Source organism: Electrona antarctica (assembly GCF_951216825.1).
Source record: "Electrona antarctica genome assembly, chromosome: 12".
NCBI classification, from domain to species: Eukaryota; Metazoa; Chordata; class Actinopteri; order Myctophiformes; family Myctophidae; genus Electrona; species Electrona antarctica.
In genome coordinates, this window is record NC_136793.1 from 33,765,885 (window position 1) to 33,789,047 (window position 23,163).

The following is a 23,163-nucleotide window of genomic DNA, read 5'->3' on the forward strand; positions in this document are numbered from 1 at the left end:
GACTGGTTCCAAACTTAAATTACAGCAATGAAAAGAAAAACCTGTGGAATAATTATAATTCCAACTAACAAATCTCTCAATGGTCAAAACAGACAGGTCACGGGTGAGATCAGCTAAACGTGGTGAGCTATAGCTTTGAAAGTATATTTTCAAGCTGCATGGAAGGGTTTCTCAAAAAATAAATAACTAAATGGTTTCATATGCATGTTAAACCTTTTCTTTACTTAAGGCTTTCCAAAAATATAATGAAATGAAATTGTGTTGCACATTACACAATATAATAGTTTTCTGTTTTCTGTTTTTTTTGTAAGGGGTCCGTGCATGGCCTGAAAAACGTTGAAGACCCCTGCTAGTGAATGTGTAATGTAACCAGCCTACTACATTACAGGACCGCACCAAGCACTTCAAGAACGCCGTGATCTCACTTCGGCACGCTAGCTCACACATGGGCTCAAGTTGCCCCTTCCTCCCTTTCCCTTCCTTCACTCCTCCTCCTCATTCTCGGCGGAAGCGGGATGTGATGTAAAACGTACATAGAAACTTTTTTTTTGAGTGTGCAAATCTTCTTCCGATGCATTGTTGCTGCAATACCCCAACCGATATCAATTTTCTTGATAATGATCTGAGTTGTTTAATCGCCGCGTGTCTCTGAAGACAAAGGGAAAAGAATTAACCTTGTCGTCGGGATCTTGTGGAGAAACTGCGACCAGGTAAATAGCTGGATGTTGTCGCCGTTTCATAATCTAAGAGTGTGAAGTTGTGTGGAATAGACAAAAGTTTCCCCATCGCTGTTTTTGTTGGCCTCTTTGTTGCTAACCAGAATGGAGCCAGCTTTTTACGCACGAGCATCGGCGGACGTTGTAATATTTGGAGGAATTTTGGAAGAGTGGCATTTACATCTCGTGACAGCGATGACAGCACTGTGAGAATTGCTGTAGGCCTAGATGGAAACAATAGGTGAACAGAATCCTATCTAGACTAGAACTTCATAAAAGAGACAACACATTTTACGCACCGCTGCCGTTAAGTTAATCACGTGAATTCTGAAAGGACGATAGCCTATGTTGTCTTTAAGAACTTTCAGTTAAGTTCAGCCTGACACCTTTTCCTCGTATGTCATACTTTTTAAATATGCTATACGAGAGAGGCAAGCAAAAACAAAACACAATTTACTGTTAGATCAATAGTTAGTACTACTTACTACTAGAATCTAGTCTCGAACAGGCAAGGTTGCCACATTTACAAGTCAAATGAAGCCGAAGTTACTCCAGGCTGTTGGGATAACGGTAGCTATATGAGGGCTGTAGTAGGCCCAATTGATGCCTATTAATTTCTGGCTGCTTCAACGTCATGTGTGGTTGACAGGTGACTTGACCCAACGAACAATCACTTGTGGGCAGTAGGCCTATAGGCTATACTTTGATTAATTGACGTTTATGTAAATTAGCTTAATAATTGTGTTTTGAGACACATTTCACAAGAGGGGTCAGAGAGTTCAGGGCAATGCTTTGTTTTGATGTTCATTTGCCTCGCTTATAAGTTATAATAACCACTTAATACTTTTCTGTTTTTGTTCTACATTAGATAACTTAGCTGTTTTGACTGAGCTTGTATACCTGATATTTTCTGAGAAGCTTTCCCCAGAATACAGATCCTGGGGTACAGTATAAGTGGTTAAGGGAGCTTCCATATGTATTGACAGGATTTGGCATGTTGTTTGGTTTTGCAAATCTAGTTAGGCTAATGGAACTAATCAATTTATTTTTGTTATGCAAAATAATAGATCATAATCGATTAATAACCGACCCCCATTTTGGGTATGTCATTAGGCCTATAAGAACATTTCAAGAAATAAAAAAGAAATGCAAAATATAGTCTAGTGAAAATAGCAGATCTACAAGCTCACAAAGAGTTGTTGCTATAGGCGATCTGTTGTGACTGTGAGGTTGTATGTCTACTATTTTCACTATTTTTGCATGACCGCTGTGCATTTCATTAATTAATGATTTGATTAATGATTTGTTGATTCATAATTTTTAACCTATTTGCGAATGTGAGATACAAAAACCCAAAGGGTTTATAATCCGAATTAAGTTAAACTACATCTGTGGTCATCCCTGCATGAAATTGGTCATAGATTATGCAGAATTGCAGATGGGTGACATAATCACATTCTAACCAGTTTAAAGACTAGTCACTGTTATGTGTTGTGTCCTGCAGGAGTGAGCTCTAAGGGAAGCAATGTAACCTGAAACTGCAGGGTTATGGGTATGTAAATAGCAAATAGGTCAATTGGATCCCCAACACACACAGAGAGAGAGAGAGTTTAGGCTAAAGGAGCAACTACTGATTGCTTCATATTTAGGACCGGTCGGTGTGGTGAATAAATAGTTTTATTATCAAAATGGTGATTTGATTGATTCAGTGGGTCTGCATAATCACAGAAACACTATAGACAATATGTATGGATGACAGAGAGGGTGGGAGAGGGGAAAAAGTGATGATCTGCATTTGAACCTTTCACTGTGCCTCTAGAATACATATTGATAACTAATAAAGGGGAATACTCTCACAGACAGCCCTAGTTATGGTTTGTTCTGGTACTACTAGAACAAACCACAACTAAATAAAGGATAATGTGCGGTGGAAGGCCGTTTAACATATCCTAGTAGGGACAGAGCCATATCTACTGTAGATACAGAGACATAAAGTAGCTGTGACAGGTTTGAAGTTAGTTCCTACTGGAGGCAGAAGAGCCTATAGAGATTGTATCAGTAATTGTCATGTCAACCCTGTCAATAATAACCACCCAATCCACAACAGCTTCTTTCAGTTGTACCATTTTACAATCCTGTATTCAAATGAAAGCCCCAATTATGAGAAGATCAATAAACATTGAGTAGACGATAATTAAAAATACGTGTATGTTTTACTTAAATGGTTGCAACAACAAGTAGAATTTACAGCATCCAAATTGATTCAAAACTCATGTCTGTCATAAACAGCCAGTGCAGTAAAATCACATTTTAGTTAAGGCCGGGCATTATTTGCCAAAATACAGAGTGACTGGGGCTTCAAATTTAATAGGCTACTTGCAAAGAGGGAGTCTGAGGGACAAATAATAGCCAATAGCTGCATAATAGTAGCTGTGACTACAGTGAGAACAAGGATTATTGAAGAATTTAAATGACAGAGTGAGTGCTGCTTGTGTGTTCGTTTGTGAATATTTACAGTTACACTGCTGCCAAGCCATAATCTGTGTCTCATTGTGTCATTAGAAAAACATTATCCGTTAACTGATTGTTAGCAGAGTCAGTGTCGCTAAACATGGCTCTCTCCTCTGAACTGACAATATCTAGCCTTTCCTCAGTTTCCTGTACTGTTGAATCATCTTCAATATGGCTTGCTTACAGTAATATAATTTCAATAAATACTGTTAATTCAGTAAAGTCACTGAAGTGTCTTAATTCTCTGTTTTACCCTGCTAAGTCAAGTCAACTTGGTTGTTGGAGAAACTAGACTTGTTGTGTAGGCTATGGTCTTAATCACTTCACAAGCATAGATCAATTTGGCCTGATCATACAGTTGTATCATGGAGCCCCTGGATAGACATACAGAATATCTTCAAATAAACACCATACATTGACAGATGAACCATTCTCTACATACCTGAATCTAGGTGCATGCATGCACGCACATGCAGTAAATGTTCATTACACTTTATGTCGCTCTGGATAAGAGCGATGCTACATGCCTTGTGTTTATTTGTGTGTGTAAACTGTGTATGCAGGGGCGTCGGACTGGCGGGAAAGTGTGACACACTAGGGCCCCAGGGTGTGGGGGGCCTCAAAAGCCTAGATTACACATACAAAACACTAAATAAAATGTATGTGGGGGACCCACAGTGATTGCTTTTCCGAGGGCCCAGAATTTGGTGCTACGCCCCTCTGTGTACAGTATATGCATACATGTGTGTTGATATCTTTTTGTGTCTGTAGATGCATATACTGTAGATGTATAGGCTACCCTGCAAGGCCAGGCACACTATATGACTATCCTATGCATGTTGGCAGATATCCAGTGCAAATTTAGTTTACAAAGCCTAAAAGTTAAATGGAATTGTGATTATTAGAATATATATGTTCCAAATGTCCAATGTTCAATGTCAAAAACTACATTAAATTGGTAAAAAAAAGGTATGACAAAATAATTGTCAAGCAAAATGTCATGATTGTGAGATTCGTGACAGCCCTTTACAGTATGTTATATAGGTGGATAGTATACCCTGCAGCTACACATTTGTGGGCATATACGGTGTGTGTGTGTGTGTGTGTGTGTGTGTGTGTGTGTGTGTGTGTGTGCGCGCATGCGTGTGGTGTCATAGGTGTATAGTATACCCTGCGGCCACACATAACTGCCCTACACATTACAGTATTGTGCTTCAGTATCTGTATTCTTTACGAGGACAGACCTGGTCTGAAGTGACACGTTCACATTCAGCATTTCAGCGCAGATTGGATTTACTTACGGGAATCATATAAAGTCTGTAAACATCTCTAAAGTCTGTAAATCGTTGGTGTAAAAAGAGCAAAGCATGGGTTGAGAAACATTCACATATTATGTACACATCAAACTCCTCATCAATAAAAGTAGGTGTTTATCCTGTGTATTGTGGCTCAACTGGAAAAATGAGAATACAACATTTCCTTGGTTAAAAATCCTACATTGTGTGTTTTGATTTTGTTGACCTTGACTAGAATGTTTTCGAACAGTGAGTGAGTGGCTGTTGAAGGGCCTGACAAGTTGCATCAAGCACACCCCAGATTCCTCGGATGTTTGAAGCTCTTTTTCAAACCTTGTTATTGTATTACTCTGGGATAGGGATCGTGAATCCCTCCATAGAGCATATATGGGCAACTGGCACCCCAGGGGCTACATGCGGCCCTCACCTTCACTTAATGCGGCCCGCAGGTTAATATCGGAATACTGATATATTATTGATTTCAGCTGTTACAATTCCAAGCAATACAAACATGACCCGCTTTAATTACTTCAGTCTATATTAGTAGCTTAATGACTAGTATAAAAATGTTTGTCTTTTTTATGTCTAATATAAATAAATGTATTTGAAATTAAATAAAAAATGTTACTTTTTAGGATTCCAATTTAATGACACCCGTGTCAGTGTGAAGTTATATGTGAATTGTGTGAATTATACATCATCAGACATCATCTCATGATCAACTGAATTTATGTGATTGGTTAGCCAATTTGCTCGTCTACATATAAAGTACATTTTCCCATCATTGTCAATGGCATTTAATGTTTGTGACCTAATTTCTCCTTTCATTGTCAATGGAAAATATGAGACGTGTGGGGACAAAAGCTGTATATAGGAGGGGCTAGCGGCCCTCAAAAATCACACCTGTGTGAAGTGAGGGGCGCTCTTATCATCGTACATCATCATGACGTAAAATAGACACTGCCTATTTGCTCAGACACAATGATGTAAAATTCTCCATTCATTGTCAATGGGAATTTAATTCAAATATAGCAAAAATAGCATATCTAGAAGCTCAAAATACGTCGTAGAGCGACACGTTTTGATCTTTTTTTTTTTTTTTTTACTTCAAAGTTGCCCACCTCTGAATATAGAGATAGATAGATTTATTTATTTCGTTGTCATGCATCAGCCCACATGGACTTACAGGACACAGCATAACGTTGATGTCTAAATGTAAATCACTGCTGTTTATCTATCAAAACCTAAGAATAGTTTGGTAGGCCACACATTATAATCGGCACGCATATAGTGGACACTGTCCACATACACAGTACATGCCAATAACATTTGTGTAAGTAAAATGCACTGTTTCTCCTATTTTATTAACATGACTCACAGTCTGTGTGAGTCAAGTGAGTAATGTTAATCAGAAAATGTTACTGTTATTATAGTTTACTTCGTCATGACTCGCGCAAGTCGCAACAAGTCGCAAGTGAAGTTGCACTGTGCATATATATTGCACGGAAATTTGTGGGATATCATATCAGTACTGTGGTTGTTTCATACCATGGTGGTATACTGAAAAAATTGTACACTGTTACATTCCTACAGTTGTCCCAAGTTACTGAACTGATGACCTGTCACCTTAGTCACTGAACTGTGAACTGTGCGTTATCTTGAATGACAGTCTAGAACAGCTGGCTGTGGAGTGTGGACACTCAGGCTCAATGGATTCTGTCAGGACCTGTACTGTGTGTGTGCCACCGCCCACCCCTTTTTTCCCCTCACTGTATATGTTTCTTTTCCCTTTTTACCTCCATTATGATGAATTCCTGTTCTGTTCTTTGTCTATATAGAAGTGTCTATTTGTACGTCTCTAAATGTTTTTGATGAATTGAACATGGTGGACCCTATTGGAAACAAGTGTAATGCTTAATTGGGTCGTCCACTCACAGTTAACAGCCTTTGTATTGAGTTTGTGCTTGAAATGTACTGTAATTCTGCAAACTGTTAATAAATATTTCAATCAATCAATCAATCAATGTGTGTGTGTGTGTGTGTGAGAGAGAGAGAGAGAGAGAGAGAGAGAGAGAGAGAGAGAGAGATGCTAATAAAGCCCTTTGAGAGAGAGGGGGAGAGAGAGCATGCTTATGTATTGTACCATGCTTGTGTAAACAGTTTCTCTGATGTGTGGATTCTCCTTCATTGTGTGTGTGTGTGTGTGTGTGTGTGTGTGTGTGTGTGTGTGTGTGTGTGTGTGTGTGTGTGTGTGTGTGTGTGTGTGTGTGTGTGTGTGTGTGTGTGTGTGTGTGTGTGTGTGTGTGTGTGTGCGAGCGTGCATGCGTGCATGCGGGCTTGCAGAGCACTTGAGTCTTACATTGTTTATTGTGTTGTGTAATCAGATGGCCTGCTATGCAGCCACAGCCTGTGTGAGAGAACCAGTCAGTAAGACATTAACCAAGACGGTCTGGGAGTCTGGGAGTCAGTGGGACAGTCAGACTACATCCACCAATGTAAGCTAACAAGCCAGTAAAGCAGTCATGAAATTAAGTTATCTGGTGAACAAAAAGTGTCTTCAGGAAACCAGCAACTTAGTCAAGTCAGCCAGCCAGCCTGCAGGCTGCAATAAAACCCATGAGTCAGGGAGCAAGACAATGAACTACAAAAACAGACAGTAAGCTAGCTTGTAAGCCAATCAACCAGCCAGCAAACTATAGTCAATCAAGGCCAGGCAATTACCCAGACAGTTAAAACATCTGCCTGAAAGTAGCCATAAACTGTCTAATGTTTGTCATTATTTACCCCAGCTTGCATCATGTGTTAATGTTGTTCTGTCTGTGTCATCTACAGTAAATTATGTACAGCACACACTACTCTTCAATGATCTGTTCTGGTGTCAGTTAAGTTCTTGAACTCAGCCTCATTGACCTCCCAACCAGAATGCATGCTGGTTCCTTAGAGAGGTGTGTGTGTGTGTGTGTGTGTGTGTGTGTGTGTGTGTGTGTGTGTGCGCGCGTGCGAGCGGGGTGTTGTGTAGAGAACAGGCAGTAATGCTGCTTTCCGAATATGAGAGAGAGAGCAGAGTGCGTGCGTAAGGCATGTGGATTCCTGTGTATATGAGCGAAAGAGTGCGCGCGAGAGAGAATGGGATTTGGGTTGCGTTGAATGTTTGGAATGTTGAGGCTTTTGGCTCATGTTTGGTCTGGTGAGGGAGGGTATAGGGACTTCTCTCCCTGGGTCTGTTTGGTCTGGTGAGGGAGGGTATAGGGACTTCTCTCCCTGGGTCTGTTGGGTCTGGTGAGGGAGGGTATAGGGACTTCTCTCCCTGGGTCTGTTGGGTCTGGTGAGGGAGGGTATAGGGACTTCTCTCCCTGGGTCTGTTTGGTCTGGTGAGGGAGGGTATAGGGACTTCTCTCCCTGGGTCTGGTGAGGGAGGGTATAGGGACTTCTCTCCCTGGGTCTGTTTTTTAGATGCGTGTTTTTGTTTCTCTCCCTCTCCACCCCTGAGACGGGGGGACGGACGGACGGACGGACGGACGGACGGACGGACGGACGGGGGGGGGGGGGGGGGCAGTCAGGTGATAGCAGAACATAGAGAAAAAGGAAACGAAGTAGAGTACAAAAATTACAACTACATGGGACAAAACTCAGGCTCTGAGCCTGAGGCTGTCACTGCAAGCCTCGTTATTTAAGTTATTTTTCCCCCTTTTTTTACTAATATAACTACTGGAAGTGGTCTACTTACTCTTCAAAGGAGCAATTTAGACCCAATTCACCCAATTCTACCCTACCCATCCCTGCATTCATCTTAGTTTAGCTTAGTAGTAGAAATGGTTTGTGTCCTTTTGAATCCCAGGAAGAACTTAAATCTATGGATTGCAACTTTAAACTCCAAAGAAAACCAACAAACCCTTTGTTCACTGAAAATGTCCACCAAATGGGAGGCGCTATATCATTGCTCATTTTGCAACAGTTGTCTGCTCATCATCTGAAATTAAGGCACGGCTGTTCAATTTCTATGATTTCACTAAAGTACCAGTAAGACGCCTTGAGGGCAAGAAACGACGAGGTCGTGTGCTGTGCATGCATCTGCCTGGGTGACGGAAGACTGCTGGGCTGGCGCTTTGGCATGTGGGGTCAGATCAACATATGGAATGAATTCTGTACTGGCCATATATGTAACGTGTCTTGAGTGTACAGGGTTTGATGAGTTCAGATCAACATATTGAATGTCAGAACAGGTCAGCTCCATATATCTAAGGGTGGCAGCGGGGACATTGTCTTTAGTGTACAGGGTTTGATGAGGGCCCAGGTAGGGCCGGGCTTTAAATTTCAGGCCTGTTGAATGGACAGGTATCAGTCAAAACGGTGACAATCGAAGAGGAAGGACGGGTGGGGAAGGATCAACATATGGATTGTCATAACAGATCAGCTCCATATATGGAGATCTAAGGGTTTGAGGTTTGATGTCAGATGTAGAGTTGCTGGCCGGCTCCATATATGCAGATCTAGGTGATGATCCAGTCTTCTCCATGTATGGCTATCCAGGGTTTGATGAGGTCAGTGTCGTGATATTCATATATGGAGATGGCCATATATGGAGCGTCAACCATATGGTGGCGTGACGTGTCACGAGGCGTAATGGGCTGACGGCCATATATGGTCGCTTGACCTGACAGACGGACGGACAGGTTTTGCAGGTTTTCATAGTAAACTTCAAATGTTAATTTTCCTGCCATTGATCTTCATTGCTCTGAGCTAGAGCACTAGGATACCTGAATGAAATGCCTACTTGAATACAGTAATAAGAACTAGGCTTATGCAACATTCAAAAGTAGCATGCTCTTTCACCCTTTTATAGGCTCTCCTATATCTTCTATTTATCACTCCCCATTTCTCTCCTTCCTCTTTTCACTCTCCCTGTGATCTTCAGTTCTCCATTTCTCTCCCCCTCTTTCATATACCCCCCCCCCCCCCTCTCTCCCTAGTCATGTGATAGTAGAGAAAGATGAGCAACAGTAGAGGAATCTGAGCAGGCCCCTACAGAAGCCAACACATTACATAAAGCTGCTGCTCGCTCTCTGGTGCTGCTCTTAAAGTCTCTCTCTCTCCCTCCCCCCTCTATCTCTTTCTCTGCCTCCTACTCCCCCGTTTCACTCATTCTTTCTGACTTTCTTTCTCTTTCAGTGCTTCTCTGACTAAAAAAACATTTACATTACATAAAACAGCTGCACGAAAAGCAACTGTCATTCTAGGTATCCCTCTCCCTCTCTCTTGAACTGTCTCTCTCCCCCTCTCTCTCTTCCCTTTGTCTCTGTGATTTAATATCTCGCTCTTTCTCTGTTTTTCAAACTCTCCAAAAAAACCAAAACAACAACCTATATCAATGTCTGTGTAAGCTGTTACACAGTAGGCTACAGTATATATATCATCTCTTTCACGCCTCCAAAGTCTGTCTGGTTCTCTTCTCTATTTCTGTTTATCTCCCTCTTCTGGATATCTCTGATTCCGTTATCTGTCATGCTTTGTTTCTTTACCTCTGTCTCATTCTCTTTCTTTCCCTCTCCACCTCTCATGCAGCCCCATCTAAAAACAGTGGTGTAAAGTAACATTTTCTGCCCTTAACTGTACTGTACTGTTAAGTACCACAGACGAAAAACAGTCTAAGTCCAAATTTCAGACTGACCCCTCCACGAAAAGGCCTCGTTGTCCTGAACCCTTATCTATCATTTATATATTATGGATCAATAGTGTGGACTTAGACTGTTATTCGTCTGTGGTACTCATGTTGAGTTGTTTTTGAGCGGTGCCTCCGCTCCATTACGCAGCTACAGTATGTGTGTCCATATGTCTGCCCCTATGCGTGTCCCTGTGTCCAAGCACGGAAAGCTGCAACACAGTAACTCTGTCATTTCTCGACTGTTTCGGACGCGGGAAGGCTCGCCGGAACAGGGCAGGCCCCCTGGGCGTGTTCCTGGGGGTCTGGATGTTCCGTGGACCCCCCAGGGACCCCCACACGGTAACTCTGTCATTTCTCGAGTGTTTCGGATGTGGGAAGGCTCGCCGGAACCGGGCCGGCCCCCTGCGCGCGCGCGTTCATGGGGTTCTGGTTGTTCCGGGGACGCCCACAGGGCCCACACGGTAACTCTGTCATTTCGCAAAGATTTTTTCCAAAAATAATCAAAGTACAGAGCAGAGCACAGTACACTACAATACAGTACAGAGCACAGTACAGAACAGTAACTGTAACAATAAATGTATAATTGCACGGTGCACCGCTCAGTTCACACAGGTGTGATTTTGTGTTTCCAGTTTTCAGTACTTCTACTCTCCACTACATTGCAGAGGCAAATACAACACTACAATTATTTGAAAACTTTTAAATTACTACCGGTAGTTACTTTGTAGATTTTGATTATTATTAAAAAACATACATTAACCACTTCAGCCCTATATACATTTCTGCCATTTGAAAAGAGCCGATCTACAAGTGAGCTTATAGATCTGCATAACAAGCACTTTCTACTTATGGTACTTTAAGTACATTTTGATACCAATACTTTTGTGCTTTTACTCGAGTAAATGTTTAATTCTGAACTTACTGACATACTTGTAATCTAAGTATTTCTTCTACATTGCAGTATTGATACTTTTGCTTAAGTAAGAAATGGGAGTACTTTTTTGACCACTGTCTAATAGTCTACCCCCTCTCTCCTGTCCAGCTGTGTTCTCTAGTGAGTTGATGATGTTCTGTGCAATGTTGCCAGATTTTGTAGGAGAAACAAGCAACCAGGTCTATTAAAAAAAGAAGAAAAATGGGATTAATTTGGTTAAAAAAATAAAGGAGAAAAAATATTTCCCCCCTTTGTTTTTGCCTCTGGGGACACCTCATCCTTTTTTGTGTAGAAACAGGAACTTGGTTTGGCCCCTCCCCTTTCTAAGTCCACTTCCTCCTGGGTGCTTCTGTGTTTATACACTGACACCACGGCGCGTAAACAGCGCCTCAAACTGTGACTCCGCCCACAACCGGGGGAAGTTGTGATTTGCGCTCGTTCACTGCAATGCAATTTGCGGCATTTTCAAAACAATATTGAGCAGAGTAGCGATTATCAAACGTATTTGCAATGCCATACGTTGAAAGATCTGTTGCCCGTGGACAAGGCACGCTACCTCCGCAAGTTAGATAGCATTGGCATAGATGTTTGTCCGTATGTGATTAAGGATTGGACCAAGTTGCATTGGCAGCCATAGAAAATTCTTACCCCAGGCTAAAACCGGATGTGACGTTTTTGGGCGTTCCTGTCTAGCGTGGTGTCAGTGTATTCCTACTAACAACAACACTACAAGTTTTGGGCAGTGGTGCTGATGTTAGCATAATCTGTCTTGAGAGATTAATAAAAACAGTCCCAAATAAGTGAATACAGCAGGTCAGTCAAACCTTATTGTCTAAAATTGTTTCAGTGCAGTGGTTCTCAAACATTAAAACATTTGTCAATTTGTTTTTCAATAATTTTTGAAAATAGCAGATCTATAAGCTCACACCATGTGGCAGATGTTGTGAACTTAATATGCTATTTAATAGCCAGTGTATATTGTTTTAAAGTAGTTCAACTAAAGCAAGCCCACATAAGCAACAACACTTTAGAAACAAGCCAACCCACAACTTCCAAAGAAAACAAGCCAGAGCCCAAAGTCGCTTTATAATAAGCAGACATGGCAACACTGGTTGTGCGTGCTGAATCAGAAAGCCAGTTGCAGACAGTCTGGAGAGAGACAGATAGTTGGGGGATGTTGACCTCAGAATGATGAATGATGGAGATAGAGGGAAGAGACACAGGCTTAAAGCGTTTTAATAAAGCATTTACAGACCACAGCATGACACTTAAGCCTAATTTATACTAGTCATCCGACGGCTTTGCTCACCGAAATGAACAGATTTTCAAGTTTCAAGTAATGTTTTACTGTGACACTGTCGTACACCAAAGTATAAATTATTTTCAAGAATCACAGGTGTTGTGGATTGGAAAAGAGTACAGCTAGGCCTAGGTTTCATTGTTCATGGCTGGGAATAGGCGAGGTTATCGTTTATGTGTGTGTGTGTGTGTGTGTGTGTGTGTGTGTGTGTGTGTGTGTGTGTGTGTGTGTGTGTGTGTGTGTGTGTGTGCGTGCTTCCTTTAGTTCTGTGTTGCATAACAGCTCTGAGTAGGCCTGTGTTTGAGTTCAACTTTTATAAACTTCTTGGCTCTAAAGCAATAACATGGAGAAATGACTCACGCACACTTTCTGGCAGAAGCACGCACGCACGCACGCACGCACGCATGCACGCACGCACGCACGCACGCACGCACGCACGCACGCACGCACGCACGCACGCACGCACGCACATTCACACACACACACACACACACACACACACACACACACACACACACACACACACACACACACACACACACACACACACACACACCAAAGGGCATTGATTGGAATTATTGGAATACATTAAGCAATACTACAGTATACATTGGCGTGAACGTTGTCTGTCACAAAACAACCCACAGTGGTCTTATTGGAGAGCAATTTCCAGCACAGGTGCTAATAGGCCTAATACAATGGTTCTCAATGTGGGGTCAGAGGTCTGCCAGAGGTCTTTGAGTGGGTTCCAGGTGTCCCCAGCTAAATCATTGATAATTAGGAACCAAATAGATCCTTCAATCTTGCTACTGAGAGTGTTCTGTCAAATTTTAATCCACACCGTACAAAGAGGATTCTGGTTCAAAATTGTCCTTTAATTGTCCAACTAGGCAACACAAGCACGACTGAAAATGCCATTCATCCGTTTTGTTTTTATTAGCCATGGGGCTTATAAAAGAGCAGCATGCACATGTAATGTAATGCAGTTACACCAAACTACTTTAAATTATGAGATTCAATCAAACAATGAGTCGATTGGAGACATCGTGTTGATCATTAGCTACTTATAGCCACCTGGTTCTGTGTGTCTTTGTCTTTTAGTCAATCTGTTTGCCAGCCACAGTCTAGTTTTGCTTTGTCTGGGTGCCTGTCTCCTGTAGTGTCTGGCTGTTATCGGGTACCCTTCTGTCCTAGCCAGTCTATTTCTCTGTCAGCCCAGGCATTAGTCTGTCTTTCTTATTCTTATCGTCTATGGCCTTGTTGCACCATAATCCATCATGAAATGGGCATTTACATTTTGTATTTCAAGTTATGACAATTATATTAATCCCCTTCCATTTCCTCCTGTCTTTTGTCTCTCTCTCTCTCTCTCTCTCTCTCTCTCTCTCTCTCTCTCTCTCTCTCTCTCTCTCTCTCTCTCTCTCTCTCAGAGATGTAGCGTGTGTGTTGGTGTGATCGGCGGACCATCATGCACCTCTTCCTGCTGCTGATCCTCCACGTCACAGCAGCCTATGGACAGATAGACCCTGGTACACACACACACACACACACACACACACACACACACACACACACACACACACACACACACACACACACACACACACACACACACACACACACACACACACACACACACACACACACACACACACATCGTTGTCGGTTGGAAACGTTGTAGCGTATAGAGCACCGAAGTCTGACGTCACTTTCAGTAGAGGGCGCCAGTCCACAGGTTCATGTATTTTTTTATTTGCATTGAAATCCCCATAGGGGGATTTTAGGTCGCTTCATATAAGAGCTGTGTTTGAAAAAATGAAATGAAAAAATCCCGGCCTTTCTGTCAGGGGGGTAGCTGTGCGTTGTTAATGATGTCCATTCATATTTGATACAGCCAGTTTCTGGAGAAAATGGAATTAATGTGGCCGCAAAAGCCTTGAAACTACAAGGGTATGAAAGCAATGCCGCTGCTAATATACGTCATGCCCAGCTGTCAACACATTGCGTTCCTGAGATTCCTCGTTGACTCGTAGTAAAGTAACCACGAAACATTAAATATATATTCAAAAATAAATAAAAAAATGAACATGTCAGTTTCTGTTGTGCGACGGGCAGCTGCAGCCACCCCGCCTACCCGGAAATGTAGTCTCTGGGTTGTTTGACCTGTTTCTAGCGCTACTCTTTCCACCTTCAGTCGATGCTTCATATCCATATGAGTGAAAAGGCCGGGATGATCGGTTTATTTTTCAAACACAGTTCTTATATGAAGAGATTTAAAATCCCCCTATGGGGATTTCAATGCAAATAAAAACAAACTAGCGCCCTCTACTGACAGTGACGTCAGGACTTTGGTGCTCTATGTCCAAAACCTTTCCTTTTTTATTATTGTTTTAAAACATTTAAAAATGGCTCACAACGCGTCACGATGCGATGCGTCGTGAGCTTGTACATCTGCTCTTTTCACTACTTTTGTGTGACACTCTTGTATGATGAAGTAGGGACCTAATTTATGGGAAACGAAAACGGTTGTAGTTGTATGTAGGTATAATATAGGTTTCTGTCTGGCAGCAACAATGTAGAGATTACATCACGCGTGCGTGTGTGTGTTGCAGCACACTGTCGCTATGCCTTGGGCATGGAGGATGGCCGGATCAAAGATGATGACATCACAGCATCCAGCCAATGGTATGAGACCACGGGCCCTCACTATGCCAGGTCAGTCCAAGTATGGTACCTAATGTGTTTGTTTTAAGCCTCATTTATGCTCCTTCATGTGCCTAGCACGGCCCACAATAGCAGATCTACAAGCTCACAACGTGTCTCGTCTGCGGCGTGTTGTGAGCTTGTAGATCAGCTATTAAGCAGTCCGCGTTGGTTCTCAAAGAGGGGTCAGGGGTTCCCCGAGGGTCCTTGAGGGGGTTACATTTGGGTTCCAGCAAAATTAGTTAATATACATCAGCTATTTGAAATGAGCAGATCTACTAGATCAGCTATTTTCAATCACATCTTGGGGAAAAAAATGGAAAGATTTGGAATCTTGTATGGGGTCCCTGGCACAACATATTTTCCGATGGGGGTCCGCGGCCAAATTCATATTAATTTTGGGGGTCCTTGAGTTTGAGAATCACTCAACACAATCAGTGGCGGGATTTCTTTCAAAATAGAAGCTCGGGGTGCCGGGAAGATATGGCCGCTTTTACTCTGTAAGCCATACATATTTTTGCTTGCTTACCTCGCTAAGATACCAATAAAAGTCGCTGATGATCACTCGCTTCATATTTTGAACGAGAGGCATGTTGAAGTCAGAAATTAAGACCTCAGTATATGCATCTGGTCAAAACCACGGAGAGCTCCCTAGATAATGCGCGCCGAGCCTTTCTTTGTGAACGGTAAGCGGGGATGTGAACGACAACACGCATGCGCAAAAGAGCAAGGAGTGCAGAAGGACAGGCCAACTAAAAAAAGAAAGAAAAAAAATCAGAATATTTTTCTCTCGGTTGATATCAAAGAAAATGCGCTAGGACGTGTGTACACACGTCCTAGCAACCCGTCAGTTGGATTAGTTATGACGTGCCCACACATCGTACAGTCTGAACCAGTTAATGTGTCCAGGTTCAACCGCGAGGAGGGAGATGGAGCCTGGTGCCCTTCAGACACATCAGACAGTCAATATTTACAGGTTTGTACCTTTTCAATCTATGTATTGTATATGCTCTGTGCCTCTGTCTATAGTACAGACCTGCATACAGCGATATATTTCATATAGTATATAGTACAGCATGAACAATCATATCATATCATAGCGTCGCTGTTCGTGTCCAAAAAAGTTACTTTTTAGGTAATATAATAAAGGAGCTGTGTTCCAATGGATACAATGCAGTTATTATTTAGTTACATACTTTTGCTAATACTTTTCATTAGATAAATATTTGTAAAAACCTAGGGACACGCTTAACTAGTTCCACTTTAAAAAAAAAAAAATCTGAATTTTTTCATAAATAAATTCATAATAATATGTTTGGGAAACTCAAATCTCCCTGCCATAGTTCTCCCACGGATCGATTGAATAGTCTCGCATAATGCGTGACGTATTCAATGTGCAACTTCTCAGTCTATCATTGCCAAAAAGGCAGATCTACAAGCTCACAACGCGGTGCAACCAAACGCGGTGTGAGCTTCTAGATTTTTGGTGCGTGACACCGTCGTACGATGATGTATACATTACGCTTTTACAGTGACGGTACACAATTAACAGTTCCCTCTGTCCCTTAGAAAGTTACTGTATTTCAAGGCCCTAGTAAAATGTAGTGCAAGCCAAGGGATGTCTTGGTTGGTTAAAATAAAGAGAAGATTATTAAAATGCTCGATAGTGGGCTCGATAAGGACCCGGTTCTATAAACCTGCTCGATAAGCTGATCGATAATCTCCATCCCTATCCCTGGGTGCTGTTTTAATACCGCCCACTGCTCCTAATAGTTAGGATGAGTGAATCCAGAAACCAAATTTCATGAGAGGGGAGTGGACAATATGATGATGATGATTATTATCATAACACATATTATATTACATCACAGCACATCATCATATCATATAGCACATCATCACACAGGTTGGTGCCTTACAATGAGCACCCTTGCATGGTTTCCTCCGCCATCGGTGTATAAATGTGTGTGTGAATGGGTGAATGTAATGCACAATCTATGTAAAGCGCTTTGGATAAAAGCGGTATACAAATGCACCATTTACCATTTATCCCCTGTCCATGTTGTAAACAAGTGTAATACTTTATCAGTGTCGTCCACAGTAACAGTCTTTGTATTGAGTTGTGCTTTCATGTGAAATGTACCCATTCTGCAAACTGTTAATAAATACTTCAATCAATCAGTCAATCAATCAATCAATCAATCAAACAAACAAACACGTGTCCCTGTAGGTGGATCTGGGAAGGCTGACCTTCCTGACAATAGTGGGGACCCAGGGGCGATTCGCCAGAAGCTCAGGGAATGAGTTTGCACGTGCCTACCGCCTCAACTACAGCAGAGATGGTCTGAGCTGGAAGTCCTGGAAAAATAGACTGGGCAACAAGGTGAGAGGAGAGGGATGAGGAAGGGATGGAGAATTAGATGATGTCCCAAAGAGATTTGCTTTTGAAATATAGAAACTTCTGTCACACTCATGTATTTAAAACATGCTCATAACTGCTATGTAAATCTGCAACATGTAAGAACTCTAACCACTTAAACTCTATTGCTCTTCAACAGAGGGTCCGGGACCCATAGAGGGTCCTCAGAGTTGCAACAAATCTTTGTGTGATGGGATAATTATTTTTACATTAACAACTTGAACCCTAGCATGATGTAGCATCCCGTTTCTGTGGAAAACGTTATACAAAAATCTATAAGCTCACAATGCATAGTACTGCAAGGAATTGTGAGTTTGTAGATTGGCTAATTTCGGCAAAGAGGATTAGTGTAGAGGGGGGGAAAAAGAGTAGACGACAGAATGAAAGGTCAAGTTTGAGGGTTTAAGTAGTTAACATGAATCCAACTTGATAGTGCTGTCAATGAAGTCTATGAAGCTATCTATGAAAAAGATAAGATTTTATGCGATTATAGTGGGGGTCCCAGCTTCCTCTCTCTCTCTCTCTCAGCTAGGGTTTTTTTGGCCTGAAAAACATTGAAGATCCCTGCCCTATAGTATACTGTTGACCAGCGTTCCCAGGAGTCTTTCCTCAGCCCCCTCATTCCTCTCTCCACAGAAAATATCTTTGCTAAAAATATCTGAGCTACAAGTTCACATTGCATCGTATTGCAACGCATTGTGAGCTTGTAGATCAAACATTTTTGCCGAACGTTACCCTATTTTGTCATCCCCAGAATAGGGATGCTCTATTGCTCATGTGGTTAAAACTGGCAAGAAGAAAGAGAGGAAAAAGTGAAGGAGGAAATGTGTTAATCTGATAAACATGTAAATTGAGAAAAGAATAGGTGAAAGAGGAAGGACGGAAAAAAAAGTATTTGGCTTTTTGTGTTTTAATATTTCATTATGCGCCATTTCTGGTCATTCAAACTTCTACCACAAGAAACTTATAGGGCACTTCCTGGTGACCTCAGCATCCACTGGCAACGCCATTAGGACACCATTAAACACCATCTCATGCGTGTCAACAGTTGCCGCCTTCGTTTCCTGTTGTAGGCTGACCGAGTCGGTCCAAATGAGCTGTTGGGGGTTAAATGCCTTGAACAATGGCACTTTGAAGCTAGCAAGCATACACAGGGAGAGCATGGCTTTGTTCTGCCAAAGGTCAGGTGTTGAGGATGTTAGTTAGAAGACGGAACCATCAATCATGTCAGGGTCAGAGAGAGATGAACCAGAGTACAACCACAGTATGGCTTTGTTGAGCTGCATGAAATATAATAAAACAACCTAACCATGAGGATGTTGCCCTCACTTCCAAACGCACTGTTTTGGCAGCTACAAAGATACAGGCTACTGGCATTCTTTTGCAATGAAAGCCAGCAACATGAAGATAAAAAGATCTGACATTTATAGCTGCTACAAAGCTACAAAACAGTTGAGCTGGTTTCAACTTCAGCTACAAATATGTAGCTTTGTATTTTGAATCTTTTGTATCTGCCAGTGAGTGTCACTCACTCACTCACTCACTCACTCACTCACTCACTCACTCACTCACTCACTCACTCACTCACTCAGATTGTTTTCAAGATTATGTTTTGGTTCTATTGTTATTACACTGTTAAACACTGTTCTCCCACTACTCACTGTGATATTGAAGTTTGTATCTCAAACTACAGTGTAGTACAATATACAAGGTAATCTCAGTCTTGGCCAAATGTACACAAAACTAGGTAAATGTTGGACTTACTGTATGATATGAATGATAATACTATTCTAATATTCTATTATAAGCTTGAATGAAGGATGGAGTTAAAAATAAGAGCACATACTGTATCACATAAATAGGCTATATGTTAGCTAATTGTGTTAATTTTGACAGCACATTTGGATTTAGTTTAGTCACAGTATTTTGAATAAAAATTATTTAGTTTTAGTCATATTTTAGTCATTTGAAAAGTTTTAGTTTTAGTCTAGTTTTAGTCAGACAGTTGTGTGTGTGTGTGTGTGTGTGAGTGTGTGTGTGTGTGTGTGTGTGTGTGTGTGTGTGTGTCTGTGTGTGTCTGTGTGTGTGTGTGTGTGTGTGTGTGTGTGTGTGTGTGTGTGTGTGTGTGAGACGTGTGTGTGTGTGTGTGTGTGTGTGTGTGTGTGTGTGTGTGTGTGTGTGTGTGTGTGTGTGTGTGAAAACTACATATTCTACATATTCTATCCTTTTTTGCCTGACAATCTAAGGTAATGGATGCCAACATCAATGCCTATGCTTCAGTCATTAAAGACCTGCGCCCTCCAGTCATCACCCGCTATGTCAGACTGATTCCTGTCACCAAGCTCTCCACCACTGTCTGTATGAGAGTTGAGCTGTACGGATGTCCCTGGGAAGGTACACGCACGCACGCCCACACGCCCACACAGTTACAAATTCTCCTTGAACTTGTGAATATCAAGTTATTATCATATACAGTAGATGTTTTTATTTGATTTGCATTTAGACAAGGCACACACACATACACTGCTGACACCTGCACGAAGATTCTCAAAATATCATTTTTGAAGAAAAAAAACCATTAAAGCATAAGATAGGCCTTACATTGTGGTAATAAAAATAGTAATAATAATAATAATTATTATATTATTTGTTCTGAAAAGGCAACCTTTTCTAAATGAAGTGCCATGTTTTTATTTTCTAGATAGTGAGTCTGCCATATCAATATTAATTTTAATGACACCACATTAACATTTCCAACATATTTTGATTGTCCACAAATATAAAGTTCTTCCTTCTTTTTAAATATTTTCTTACACATTGTTATAATGATCATTATATCCCCATGCACTGCACAAAGAGAGAGTTGGAAATACATAGCATTTCAGTTGCCTTTGACAGGCAGACAGCCCCGTTTCGTTTGGAACCTCACTCTACGCTCTATATCTCCGAGAAGAGTATAGCATGTATAGAATGTGCTGTGCAGAATGTAATTTACATACAAATGTGGGGGATCTCATAGATGTTTAAACAGACAAGTGGTCACCACCCTTTGTGCCAACGTGGTGCCCATTTACAAGCTCACAACGCGTCGTGATCATGATGTGATGCATTGTGAGCTTGTAGATCTGCTATTTTCAAAAGGAATCTTGGAAAAAAAGTGATAATTGTGGAATATTTTTTGAATTTTATTGAAACATTTAAAAACACAAATCTGTCATGGGGGTCACTGGCCCAAATATTTTTGGATTAGGGTTGGGCAAATGCATTCATCTGGGGGTCCTTGACATGGCAATGTCACTGTGTGAGGATCACTGGTTTAAACAACATTAGGAGAAAAGCCCAAATAAGCACTTTAGAAACAAGAAAAGCAACCACAACTAATATTTACAAGCAACTTTACAGAAAAAGAAGCCCAAAGTCGCTTATAATAAACAGACATGGCAACACCGCTGAGAAGCGCACAGAGCGATTTTGTGTCAAATCAAACATTGCTCTTTGCATTTAAGAGATGGTCAGACCCAGGTGTAATCGGTATGCACGGAGTGTTTTTAGGTCAAGGGGCTTAATAGCAAATTGAGCAAAGCGAATATAATTAACATATGGACTCTCCCCACTCGATGACTGGCTAAAGGGTTGTATAGGCCAGGGTTCACAAACACATATACAGTGTATTTAGAAGGTAATCTCTAAATTCTCTCTCTAGATGGGCTGATCTCCTATAGTGCTCCAGAGGGCCAGTTGATGATGCCTCCAGGATTCCCTATTGCCAGCCTCAACGACTCAACATACGATGGAGTGAACGAGAGGAGGTGGAGAGCGCACGCACGCACGCACGCACACACGCACACGCACACGCACACACACACACACACACACACACACACACACACACACACACACACACACACACACACACACACACACACACACATAATGCATAGATACTGTACATTATGGGTGCAACACTCGAACCAATTGATTTAATCTATTAGAGGGAGATGAACCAGAGTACAGCCACAGTATGTGCTCTGTTGATCTGCATGAAATGTAATAAAACAACCTAGCCATGAGGATGTTGCCTTCACTATTAGAAATGGTCTTGAAAGCAATACTGCACTTTATGCACTCGTTACAAACCTCTATTGCCCTATACAAATGCTGCTAAACCATATAGATGCAATTTATGCCTTTAAATGGCAAATGGTGCATTTATATAGCACCTTTATCCAAGGCGCTTTACATAGATTGTGCATTACATTCACACATTCACACACACATTCATACACCGATGGCGGCGGAAACCATGCAAGGCACCAACTAGCACTGGAGCGATTAGGGGTTCAGTGTCTTGCTCAAGGATACTTCGACAGTAACTCTGGGGGAGCCCGGGTTCGAACTGGCAACGTTGCGGTTGCCATCCAGCCACTCTACCCCTGAGCCACCGCCGCCACCCCTGAGCCACCGCCGCCTTTGTACATTGTTCTTGTGTTTTTATGCTTTGTTTCCTAATGTAATGTATTCCACTGTCTGCCTGTTTTGTTTTTATGTTTTGTGTGGGGACTGCGGATGTAAATTAGCATTGTCCCGTCTAAATAAACAAATAAAGTAAAGTTAAGCAATAAATAAAATAATTGCTAATACTATGACTGACGGCTGTCTGTCTCTGCCAACAGGAAGCTGTCTGGGGGGTTGGGCCAGCTGACAGATGGTGTGATTGGTCAAGATGACTTCCTGTTGACGCGCCAATATTTCGTCTGGCCCGGCTACGACTACCTGGGCTGGAGGAATGACTCCATAGGAACCATGGGATACGTAGAGATGGAGTTTGTCTTCAACAGACAGAGGAACTTTACATCCATGAAGGTAGGAGAGAGAGAGAGAGATCTACATTGAAAAACAAAACATATGAATGGATTGATTGATGAAAATGTGTCACCCGCATTCTCTCTATCTATCCATCCTCTCCCACCCCTCCTTCCCTCCCCATAGGTCCACAGTAACAACATGTTCTCCAAAGGGGTCAAGATCTTCTCCTCGGTTTCCTGTTGGTTTAAGCCCCGCCTTATTGCGGGCTGGGAGGCGGAGCCAGTGGAGTTCCGCACGGTATTGGACGACCGGAACCCCAGTGCGCGCTATGTTACAGTGCCGCTAAACCGTAGGGCGGCCAAAGCCGTGCGCTGTCGCTTCTTCTTCGCTGATGTCTGGATGATGTTCAGTGAAATCTCCTTTCAGTCAGGTACAGGTACAGCTACAGTCAGGACAGAAGTACACATCGAGTAACTGAGACACACAAATTACTTATTTTCATGAACTTTTAAGTAAACATTCCGGATGCACAATATTGAAATTAAGACCGATCTCCGATTATTTGCAGGGTCATATCGGCCGGTACTGATACCGATATATTACATTATTATATTTAATTATTTATATTGAACTTTTTGATATACTGAATTTTTTCATTTTTCATTTTAGTTTTGCTGGTGAAAGTAGATGGTAAACCCGCCTCCCCACTAACAGCTGACGCTCTTAAAGAGACAGAGACAGGTAGACTGGCTGCTCTGCGAGTACAAAGCCATTGGCGGTCACATTATTATTATTGCGTCATCATGTCGGTACCGAT

The 23,163-nt window shown here is 41.8% G+C and overlaps 1 protein-coding gene across 2 annotated transcripts in view; it reads left to right on the top strand.

Moving 5' to 3' along the window:
- Positions 1 to 516: 516 nt before the first annotated feature.
- The window catches only part of ddr2l (discoidin domain receptor family, member 2, like), a 41,422-nt gene continuing 18,775 nt past the window's right edge, over positions 517 to 23,163 (top strand). For both annotated transcript variants that reach the window (XM_079516224.1, XM_079516225.1), the window contains exons 1-9: positions 517 to 710; positions 13,849 to 13,947; positions 15,031 to 15,133; positions 16,031 to 16,097; positions 17,352 to 17,504; positions 19,787 to 19,934; positions 21,244 to 21,349; positions 22,214 to 22,403; positions 22,530 to 22,776. In XM_079516224.1, the coding sequence (XP_079372350.1) occupies positions 13,887 to 13,947; positions 15,031 to 15,133; positions 16,031 to 16,097; positions 17,352 to 17,504; positions 19,787 to 19,934; positions 21,244 to 21,349; positions 22,214 to 22,403; positions 22,530 to 22,776 (1,075 nt within the window). In that variant the 5' untranslated portion in view covers positions 517 to 710; positions 13,849 to 13,886. The remainder of the gene's footprint in view (positions 711 to 13,848; positions 13,948 to 15,030; positions 15,134 to 16,030; positions 16,098 to 17,351; positions 17,505 to 19,786; positions 19,935 to 21,243; positions 21,350 to 22,213; positions 22,404 to 22,529; positions 22,777 to 23,163) is intronic.